The sequence below is a fragment of the Thermobia domestica genome, chromosome 4 (genome assembly GCF_964235325.1).
Source record: "Thermobia domestica chromosome 4, izTheDome1.hap1.1, whole genome shotgun sequence".
NCBI lineage: Eukaryota > Metazoa > Arthropoda > Insecta > Zygentoma > Lepismatidae > Thermobia > Thermobia domestica.
Genome location: NC_137457.1, coordinates 279899068 through 279911606, shown reverse-complemented (window position 1 = coordinate 279911606; position 12539 = coordinate 279899068). Strand labels below are relative to the sequence as shown.

General features: G+C 35.2%; 1 protein-coding gene across 1 annotated transcript in view; it reads right to left on the bottom strand.

The window, feature by feature from the left end:
* Positions 1-1921: 1921 nt before the first annotated feature.
* smo (smoothened, frizzled class receptor) overlaps positions 1922-12539 on the bottom strand; it is a 63579-nt gene continuing 52961 nt past the window's right edge. The window contains exon 14 of the mRNA XM_081755990.1: positions 1922-12333. Coding sequence (XP_081612116.1) covers positions 11374-12333 — 960 coding nt within the window. The 3' untranslated portion in view covers positions 1922-11373. The remainder of the gene's footprint in view (positions 12334-12539) is intronic.

Below are 12539 nucleotides of genomic sequence, written 5' to 3'. Positions count from 1 at the left end.
TACACATTCTAACATTATAAGAAATACCGGGCGAATTCGTTATCAAATTATATTCCTACAACAATATATTTATAGACATGCGACAATAATTTTGGACATGAGCGTACATATAGAAGTAGTCCTGACCAACACCAAGGCCAAACTTGCAAGGACAAATTTGCAATTTGGATAGGATACAGGATTTGTGACATTAAGGTACCACTAAGGAAGGATTTTTGGAAATTCGATGAGGAAGGGAGATAATGGAATTGCAAGTATTAAATTTTATCTTTTGGTTTAAAATAACTAAATACATGTTTCAACATTTTTTAATACTTGATCTAAAAGGGAAGAAAATGAAATATTTCAGTGTAACATCCCATGATTAGCGTTTTAGGATAAGGAAGCTGAATGATTAAGACAAGTGGTAATAATGAAATAACTGGTGGAATGAGAATGTGGGAGGAAATGGGAGTACCCCGAGAAAACCTACGAACACGATGTTGTCCACCACAAACTTACTTGGCCGGAGATCGAACTAGGGACCCCATGCACTAGAGGTAAGCGCTCTATCATTGAGCCATCGTGTACCCTTTAGAAAATAAGAAAAGGGGGCAGGAGGGTGATGGTAGTTTCCTAAGATGTCCATACAAGATATTCGAACTTCGTGCGAGATCTCGAACTCGAATGAATTCTATGAAAGACGAAGGATGAATGAAAAATATTGGTCGCAGTAACACATGGGGGGTCATTTGCTAGTTTTGCTTTCCTACTCAATAATACTATTGCAAACATTCTCACGGGAAGAAATAATACATATGAGGTGTGTTCAGAAAGTATCTAACCTTATTTTTTTCCCGCGTAAACCAATGAAACGCGGGAGACTTTCTTCAGTGTAGATATACAGGGGACACTCATACGCAGTTGTGAATTTTTTTTCCCGCCCGCAGAAAATGTCAGTCGCTGGCAGTTGGCTAACGAGTGAAGACGTGTAATGAGCAGTCGTCGGATTTCAGCTTTCTTTCTTTTTTTTCTTTTTTTTTTTTTTCTAAAATGACAGAAAAACTTGAGCAGCGATATCGCATTAAATTTTGCCAAAACCTTGGCAATACTCAAGCGGAAACCATTCAATTTTGAACGAAAATTTCGGTATGTGTCAAAGAGTGTCCGCGAAATTTGATTCAGGTTTTCATCGCCAAACACAACATTCCTGTGTGTAGTCAGGCTTCCTTATCACCCGACATGGTTCCGTGTGACTTTTGGTTATTTCTCAAGCTGAAAATGCCACTAAAAGGGAAGTGATTTGAATCTAGAGAAGATGTCATGCAGAATGCGACGACAAAGTTGCTCATCATTCCAAATATTGCGTTCCAGAAATGTTTCCAACAATGGCGGGAGCGCTGGGAGAAGTGTGTGTATTACCAAGGAGACTACTTTGAAGGCGATTAGTGTTCGGATTTCCAAATCAATAAGTGTATTTTTGCCAACCAAAGATTCGATACTTTTTGACCACACCTCGTGTAATAAAATAATTCCATTAAATTAAATAGTATTTTTTTTAAAAAAAAAAAGTTTAAATATTTTATTATAAATATTTCTAAAAACATACAAAAGTTACAAATATTATTAACAACATTTAAAGTGCATTACATTCAAAAGGACTGATACGTGATCAATCTAAAGAAATAATCGTTTACAAATACTGTTTTCTGCTTTCGATTGAATTAGAACTATGAAATGCAACTTTCTGGGTGATGAGTATTTTTAACATATGTCTGCCATAATGTCATTTATTCTTCCATTTAATAGTATTTTTTAATCCTTGATATTCTTTTTGTACCGTAGCATATTGCAAACTTCATACATCAGCCAAATATGGAGACTATGCGTTGAAGTTACGCTACAAATATTGTACTGTCAAAATTTTGATTAAAAAAAAAAATACAGGTAATTAAGAAACACAATACTTAACCTTACATATGTTTAAGTAATTTCACCTTCGTATTTCAAGACACTAAGAGGCTCTTCATCGAAAGTAAGATGTACTAATAACGTTTAAAAATATGATCGAAGTGGAACATCCACTAAAAATTGTTAACGTCACCTGAACATATTGGAGCAAAATGATTTTATTAGCGAAAGATTTCCTTACACCGTCATGAGACTATTTAATTATATCATTTTGCTTCGGAGCTGTTCACCGAAGAGGTTTACGTACGTAATTTTTAATAACTTCTAATGCAAATTTGACGTAGGTTTTTTTCATTTTAGCGGGGCCGCGGTCGTTCAATGGTAGAACGTTCACCTCTGGTGCATGGGGTTCCTGGTTCGGTCCCAGTTCACGCCAAGTTAACTTTGTTGGGGACAAACACCGTGTGTGTGGGTTTTCTCGGGGTTCTCCCGTTTCCTCGCACTTTCTCCATTCTACCATTTCTCATCATCACCGTCTCCTTTAGCCTAGCCGACATAATCGTGAGACGTAAAACTCAAAGATTTCATTTCTTTCATTTTAGCTTTGTTCTCATTCTTTTAACACTTTTTCTTCCGAGGAAGAGCTTCATAACGCCTTGAGATATAAAGGTGCGATAAACTCAGTCATATTCTAATTACAAATAGTAACATTATTAATATACATGAAGAGTTGAGCGACATTTATATCCACCATATCATAATAATCCTACGTTCTATCTTGTTATTACATCCTGATATATATCTCGCCTAAAATACCTTTCATTCGCTCCAACGAACAATTTAATGAAGACAGAAATTACAGGCTCCAAGTCTGTATCCTTTACAGCACGTATATGGTGCTTGACAGTTTTATAGCTGAATTTCCAGAAAACTAAATAAATAAAATATGAAACTTCTCGACACCATATACTCCCCGCAAAGAGAGAAATTTAGTTATCTCAGTTTTCATAAATGAATATGAACCTGCTTTCTCTCTTTGTGCAGATCTTCATATGGTCATTTTTTTTTTTTTTTTAATTGTTTTCCGGAAATTAAATAAATGAATAATTATCAAGACAAAGCCTTATTTTCTATACAGAATTTTTCAGATTTCATCAATAAGTAACCTACTGAAAGCCCTGATAGCAATATTTTGGGGAACTTCAATCCAAGTTTTAAAACACGTATAACTTCAATATACACGGTGTATATTTACTGCAAAATTCACTGGATATATTTATTTTCTGACGATGTCATTCATACTAGCTGCCACTGATGCAGAGATCGTTCACAAAATTAACGAGATGAATGAGAAATGCATGTGTATAATTATGAAATGATCGAATGATGAAAAAAATAGAGAGAAATGTGAGTATTGTAAAAAAGAAATCTCATTAACGCATTAGAATCAACATAAATGTCTTGCTGTAAATACAGAATTTAGATTTAAACGTCCTAGAGGAGTCTCCACTGCAAAAGAAAAAATAAACTATAAGGATACCAGAATATGTACCACTTCCATTTATATTGACCGGCTGCACTTGATTGGTGTTCTGGTTGTCATATGATTGAAGCGTTCGAGCGACCATAGATCGTCACATGATTCCAATGGATTAGTTTTCAGTAATTCGTGCAGAAGCTTGTCATCTTCAAACCTGCAAGTCAAAAACCTTAGGCCATTTTCAAGAAAACTGCAAAAGGAAAATTTACTGGAAGAAGTACTTCTGTTATAGCTAAATGTTTGGATTCAATTCGCGGTGAAGGAACAAACACTTTTGGTAACAATTGGAAATCCATTCCGAATAAGAAGTGCCGAACTTTGCTCAAGAAAGCCGAAAATATCGGAAATAGGAATCAATACGCTGAACATGTCTGACTTATCATAGCCCTTTTGTAAGCTGTATGCTAATGAGTATAACAGGAGAAGGTTAAAACAGAAACGGAATGTGAATTGATTTCTTTTTAACATGCCATGTTTATTTGATTGTACGCTGGCTCCGGGGAAACCAAAAACGAAATTAAAAAAGGAACAAAAAATTTATTGATGCAGCATACAAAACAAGGAATATTTTTTGTTATTCAATTCTTTAGTCAATCATCATCATCAGATGATTTAGAGTCATCGTCCTTATTTCTTTGTCACTGTCTTCGTACACAGCGTCGTCCTCCTCCGTGCCGTCAAAAGCATTCCACATCGAACGCTTTTTTCAACGCACGACCGACGATTTCTCTCCAGTCTTTACCAATCCACTACAATTAGAAGAAAATCCACTGACTAAGCAACACCGGGTCTACATGATGGCAAAAACTTCCTCCTAGTAATATTCGGGAACTTTTTTTTTATTTATTTATTTCGTCGATAAAAGGTGTTATTTACTTTACCGACCGTTTCAACAATACTAATTCAAAGCTGGGGGCATTTCTTAAAGTAAGAAACAAAGTGAAAAAAAAAAAAGTCAAAATTAAAAGTTTTTCGCTTGAAACTAAAAGATGAAAATATTCTTAATGTACTAATTGCTGAATAGAACAATTAATACATTAGATAATCTTTATTTCCTTAGTTTCAAGCGACAAAACTTTAATTTTTTCACAGCTGACTTCCCCCACGAGCAGCCTCTGTGTACATGTCTTGCTTTAAAAATCTTTTCACTCTTCTTACTTTAATTAACTTCTCTTTTGAAATTTTCTTGAAAAAGGGCCGAAGATTCCGTCTCGTCGCTTTGAAGTTAATAAACTTTGCAGCAGTTATTGAAATGAAATATATACTGGAATAATTATACAATTGTATAGTGTAATTCATTTAGAGATCAACCACACAATTACACAATACTTTTAGACATTTGAAGCTTGAGAGTACCTATAATAATAATAAAAAAAAGCACAAAAGAAATTCCTTTTAACCCATTCTAGGACATGAGTGAAGAATTTCCGTCACCACAATATCTACTATATGTTACTGACTTAAGATCCTCCACATAATGCGCTTTCCTAAAATACAACGGGTATATTGGGTAAGGCAGAGAGAAATTTGTTGAAGGGTTAACCGAATGATGACTATAAACTACGAAACATTACCACTTTCAGTGCTGCGAGGACTGGCTTTCTGGGATTTGCTTAGAATGTGAAATTGCTCATTACGGTATATTTTCTTTCTAGAGATCGATAAATTTTTGGAAGAGAGCAAATTATATAAAGTAACAGAAGTATATATGCTTTACTGGTGGCACAACTTTATTTTATATATATATGTGCAGAGTGGTCAATTTATAATGATAGTAGTAAATATCTCAAAAATCGTAAAAGGCAGAGAAGTGAAATTTTGCGCCAAAAAACTATAGGGAGATATGATAAACATTGCTGAAGTTTGCAACACTGTTCAAATCATGTAATTGCGACAATTTGTTGTACTGTAACAACAGCTACTAAAAGCTATAGAACAGAAGGAAAATAACAACCATTTACAATCTTTTTTTTTTTTCACAAATATGCAATTTTCAGCAGTGTTGCGAACTTCATCAATGTTTATCATATCTCCAGAACGGTTTCAGATATTGAAGTGCAGTAAACGGCAAAATAATTTCTAAGCCTAATAACTTGCTTTCTATTCATTCGAAGTAAGTCGTATCCATGACCATGGTATCCAACGGTAATGTACTTTCAATGTGTATTATCTTGTCCATCTGAGTTGTACTGTGTGTTTGTTAGAGGTTTCCACACTTTGGATGTTTGCGATACTACAACATCCTTAGTTTGCAATCCACGTTCAGCTTCGATTGACATGTTGATTTGAAATATCTAATAATCTGACGTAGTGCCATTTGAAAAAATATAACTGTGTATTGTGTTGGCAACACTGTTCGTCGGGTTTCTGTTTAATACATACAAAGATGTCCCCCTCCCTATAGTTTCTTGGTGTAAAATTTCGCTTCTCTGTCTTTTACGATTTCTGAGATATTTACTACTATCATTATAAATGGACCACCCTGTATATAACTTACGACAATGAATGCTATATATGATTCTAGTTTTGAAAATTACCTCGTGACATTCGCCCTAGCATATTCAAATATAAAAACTGCACTATTCTTCTTTAAATATATTTTCATGGCAAGATTAACCAACTGTCGTCTTAATTTTACTAAAAGAAAGGCAGTTGTTCTTTTGAGATCTCATTTAACTAATTACCAATTACAACTCACACAATGGCATTTAAAAAAAACTTAAGCACAATCGTATATTAACTTAATTACAACCGTCCACACACACACAACATATACACAATACAATGTACAAAAATACAATAAAAATATTACAAAAAATTAGATTATAACTAAAAAATAAATGCAACTACTTACAAAATAACAGTAAAAAAATGTAAAATGTACTTGTTAAAATATCAAGAGAGAAAAAAATATGTACTGAACCACAGTTCAAACATATTTACACTGGAACTACTATTGATACAACGTTTAGGAAGATGTTCATTAACTTATACAATTTATAAATCGTATAAACAGATACAAATTCAATAATCCCTTTCCGGGGTGGGTCCGATGGATAGGTTTCTCCCACTTCATACTGAACCGCTAAAAAACATTTACAACTTAAGAAAAATCATCTAGAACTAGTCGTCAATGAGCATATACATGATTCCAGTATTAATAAGTTTAAAATGTTTTCTTTAGCAGAAATCACGAGAAGGACTACATAAAAAGACATATGGATAATACGAAAACAGGAGAAAAAAAAAAAGAAGACTCGAATGAAGTTCACGTATCTGGTTGCAAATGATTGGAATATCAACCTTTGCCGATTTCACGCTCATACCTTCGGAGCTACATACGTTATTTTCAGTATCCTTGTTAAAGTGTTATAATACAATAACATCGTCGTGATTAAGCGTTCTTACTTTTGAAAACAAGTATTGTGTCAAACATAAAAACGTATAAGAGATGCTAACTTTTTTTTTATGCTCCTTTGAGTAAATAACGGAAATACAGAAGGTTGTTCCGTGTAAGTCTGACCTTCCCCGCGCTAACCTTGGTTAAGGGCATCTGTCAATATAGTGTGTGAACTGTGAGACAGTGTTTATGTTTTCTCGCTAGGCCCGAAATTCCGCCCAAACTGAGCTTCTTACGGTCGGGAGGAGCACATTGTATAATTTTTCCAAATGTTTGTGTTTTCCCGCTGTGCCGAAAACGCTGCCAAAATTTATGTTGTAGCTTTTTACGACACAAAGTTTACTGTTTCAATAATCAGGAAGCAGTGTAATAACAAGATTTGTGCCATTAGTTTGACTTTAATCACAAGTGTGATAGGCAAGTATAAGGATTCCGTGGAACCAGTGTTCGGTTCTCCAACTAAGAGGATGACTACACGGCCGTGCACATAAGCCACCATCAGCTCGCAGGTGAAACTTTGCACAATGGCCATGCAAGAGATCTCCGACCTGAAGACAAATGTGTCTTAAGAACTGTCAATGCACTTTTCGCCAACAACTGAATCTTGAAGACTCCAAGCCTGGGGTTATTACCTTACCGATGTCTACTGACTAGAATGCAAGTGTAAACCAAGGTGACAATATGTCGCTATAATGGATAAGATGTGGGCGTGTCTTTCCGACTGCGACAAATCAAGTTATCATGTAGAGAAACAAAGGGGCGAAGCGAATCCAAAGCATGCAGAGGCTTTCTCGAAAGGGTTCACTGAAAAATCAACTTGCAGTGTACAACAAGCAGGAGATCCTGAAACTGATTTACGAGGAGGAAATATCAGAAATGTACGTAAACGAAATCAACAAGGTCTGCATCCATCAAGACATAAAGCTTCATCACACATCATATAATATTTTGCATTCTATGAGGATACGACGGAGGCTACTGGTATACCTTTCAACGAGACACCTGTGGAGTCTCCAGATGCAAATTCAATGGACTTTTGTGGATTTCGATTGCTTAAAGAGTGCTTTGTTAAGAGAAATGTGACAAATCTGTGAAAGAGAAATTGAGCAAAATTCCCCTTGTAGGTCTTCACCAGAGCCTTCTGCAATAGAACGCTGCCGAACCATTGTTCGGAACCAGGGTATAACGTTTACTCCATAGGATGGTAATCCTAAGAGAGCAAACATTACATTAGATAGTCGTAAATAGGATGTTTGCTCGAGCATTGACGATGAAACAAGTTATTATAAGTAATAGCTCCTTTCAACGCCAACTACACATAAGCAAAGATTCTAAATACAACCTTAAATATGCTTACACACCAAAGATTCAGCATCATAATTTTCGAAGGATAATAAACACCACAAACAATAAGTAAGAATTATTTTCAGCACCATGCACATAAATTAATTGGCGCCGAGGGACTAACAACGCAACAGCTCGATTATCTTGCTGCGAAACATAATCTAATAACTATGTAATTCATCTTTTTATATCACAATATATAGAAACCATCGCTATGTAATTATAGTATAATATCCAATACCTAATAGTGGGATATGTATGTATGATCAATTATTAAAATTTTGAGTCCATTTATGCGTATTGATTGTGATTTGCATATTGTGTCCTCAAGCCTCGTGGCAATCAATTTATGTGCATGGTGCTGAAAATAATTCTTACTTATTGTTTGTGGTGTTTATTATCCTTCGAAAATTATGATGCTGAATCTTTGGTGTGTAAGCATATTTAAGGTTGTATTTAGAATCTTTGCTTATGTGTAGTTAGCGTTGAAAGGAGCTATTACTTATAATAACTTGTTTCATCGTCAACGCTCGAGCAAACATCCTATTTACGACTATCTAATGTAATGTTTGCTCTCTCAGGATTACCATCCTATGGAGTAAACGTTATAAGGGGAGACACATCAAGCACTGCTACGTGGCGTCATGGATTTTTCTAACTATTTGATAAGTACAATTTGTCCACATATACGCACACGAAAAAAATTTTCTAAGGCCACATTACAGATATTTACTTGAACACACCTTTTAAATTATATGCCGAGTAGATATTAACAATCGTTCACTGTCTTACACACTGAATTGTTAATAAAAGCTATGACTATTAATGAGCAGGAAAGTAGCAAACAAAATCTACACGAAACGTAATTAACTGGTTCTCAACTCAGTATTTTAACGGAGAATTTTTGTTCTTTGCCGGGGATCTTCAGAGATTGTAGTATATACGTAAAAAGTGGCAGCAAATTAGGAATATACAAAACATATAGAACGCACATATGGAAGAAGCATCAAGCATTTTTTGTTCATAGACAAATCCTTTGTTTTTCATAGATACCTTGCAAATTAATTTCTTTTCACCTTTTTATCTTCCTTATGCCATCTGTAATTAGCTACGACAAAAGGAAATTCTTCCAGATTATTAGCTACAATCAACATGTGCTCGGTGAAATTATTTCTATTTTACACAATAAATTGGCTGTTCCATCATAAACTCAACACCAAAGTTTTTCAAATTAAATAATTTCCTATGTCTAACAATACTTGGATATTTAACTCTGCTAGCAATACATACACAATGTATAATCTAAAAAATATTGTAATTCAATAAATACTTATCTTCAAAGCTTACATAAACAGCCATTCATATACACAATCCAAAACATTTTTGTCAACCATTGGTGTTAGACTTATGGTTTAGTTGTTTGAGAAATGTAATGTTAAAACTGGCGTTAAATTCCTATATTAATAATGTTTTCACTTGTCTCCGACTTGTTACTGCAAAACAACCTACCGGCAATAGAAGGCTTTTAAGTAATGAAGCTTCCTCTTGGGAGCTCATCTGGTTTGGATTCTATATTAAGCTGTAGGCCCATGTCTCACATAGCCCCACTGCTGAAAACATATATTAAACAGAAAAACTTTTAAGCAATATGAATTAATAGCCATTTCTTTTACCAAAACTGCGTATAATATATAAATAATTAATATCAATTTCACAAATTCTTGCTGTTTATCATATTACACACTTAAAATATTAAATGCACAAATGGTTTTAAAAAAAATCGATAAATTCAGACATTCCCACATTTAGACAAATAAAATCACGTTACTTTCTCAGAGTTACCTACGGCAACCATAATACTTTGTTTCACATTTACAGAAGTATGATGTTCTGCATCCATATATTTCAATGACCCACGAAAACTGTTTCTGGCATTTGTGAAAGTAATTGTAAATTAAACTGTAATATCTAAATATCCGATAATGGACTACTAAAAAGATCTGAGGCGCCTTTATTCTATGACGACCGAATTTGCTTTCCTTTCCGCAACGCCCTGAGTACTGTCTATATTAAAATCTGAATATTTATTATGATGGATTAATAAGCACTACCATGTAACAAAAATACAAAATGTATCAACGATTATCGACAGGTGGTGATCCCTATACCAAGTGGAGCATAAAAGATCTAATAAATATGACAGGATGTCCATAAAGTCTGTATCCATTCTCAATCTTAAGTGACTGAAAATAAAGAAAAACGACAAGATATGTATTTCATTGTTTTAAGGTGGTTAACTTTAAAGGTGGGAGGAGAAAAGAAAAACCAAACGCCACTAACATTGACGTGTCGAGAGAGTAATTTAAAAAAACTTTTAAATAACATGGGGGTCAAAGAACATTTTGATTACTGTCATGTCCTAAAGTGATGTAGGGAATAGAACTGAAATGTGAACGAGGAACATTTTGGTTACTGTCACTGTTCCTCAAGTGATGTAAGGAATCAACTAATTAGAACTGAAATGTGAACGAGGAACATTTTGGTTATTGTTACTGTTCCAAAAGTGATGTAGCGAATCAACTAGTTAGATGTGAAATGTAAAGGGTCTTCACTTCATCCCCTGCCTCCTTTTCTGAAAATTTTTGCAAATAACGCGACAGCAACAAACAATATAACGGTTTCGAAAGCAGACCGTTTGATACTTAAAAATTACTCTCAAATGAGCTAATACTTCTATTCACGATCTTTCATATGCGCAGAAATGTGTGTGCCCGAAAATGGTCATAAAAGTGCGCCCACAAAAATTCTGGCATATAAAAAAACCATGGAAATACTGATTAGGTTATTTAACAGCAGTTTGAAGATATTAAATGGTCTACTTTCTAAAATTATAATATTCATTGCCTTCGCGTTGTTCACTAAATTCATAAGAATGACAGGAAGTATAATGAAAGTGAAGAACCCGTTGCATACATTTCATGCCCTGTACATAAAGAAACAACAAGAAGCCTGAATTAATGTAGTTTAGAAAGAGATGCAAACTTTGCATTATTCAGAGTAACTTATGCTATCTGGGTCGTCGGAGCCTTTTTCAGGCGGCAGCCTCACGATTTGACAGAATTGTGACATAGTAACAGCATTTAGAATATGATGTCATGATTTTACCTGCTCCCAATACTACGCTACAATTAATAAACCATCACTGAAGCGATGATTTCTGCGGTACACATTTTCCATCTTTGCCTACGTCGTTGGCACTTCGACTGCGCGTTTCTTTCTGATTTCTGTTCTTTTCGGCCACGTAGATACAGTCACACAACTCCTCCGCAAACTTATGTGCATTGTAACTATATTTCAGAGCCCTATCCACTGGTTTACTTTTCTCTGAACTTTCCAATCGCTTCGCAGGACACGAATGATTCGAATGAATTGACGTTAATGAGGTTCCACCACCTTTAACTGTATGTTGCGATTTACAAGATGATTTACCCGAACATGGCGTCACTTGAATCCCACGACTTACACACCGAGAAGATTCATCATTTGACGCCAAAGTTTGTAGTTCAATATCAACTGACGTCTGAGTGGCAATATCCTGATTGCTAGCTTGAATACCAACATCACTGTACTGTTTAGTTTTCTGGGTTGTGATCACAGAACACTGAGGGGAACAATTGGGACAATCACTGTTTACTTTGGTTTTTGAGGATCGCGCAGATGATCTACCTCCTCGTGCTAATGAATGGCAAGATGGTGCTTCAACCGGTGGAAGCGCTGCCGCTACCGACTGCAACGGTTCCATATTTTGGTCAACACTCTGAAAAATTTTCACATCATCTGTTACATTTGCAGCGACAACTTCCGATGTGGACGGTTCTTCTTCCTCCTCTCCTCCGTGTATATCATTGGCTCCCTGTACTGCAACCTCATTAGCTTCACCGCATGTGATAAAATGTGTTTTTTCTACCATTACACATTCGTCTTTCGAATTATCATCACTGCTGGTCAGATTTTGTCCTGGGAGTTGAAATGCAAATCCTTTCATTTTCTCCAATAAATCCGTTGTTCCGTTCAAGCCAGCATTCCCATCCCGACGCTTCGTCAAATTCGGAGCACAGATCGGAATGCTAGGGTTGCCAATAGTCAAAGCTGACAATATCTGCAAAGAGAAGAAGGAAAAAAAGTTCTAAACATATAATACAGTTCTTTCATACACAGAATAAATTTACAAAATGTAGTAGCAAATACTTTCAATTTCCAGTATCCCGAGACAAAGCTGTCGACAACACTAGGACAGGGCCACATGGTGAACTAAAATATTCCTTCTTTACTATGAATATATATTTCTGTTCCTCAGAGAAGTTC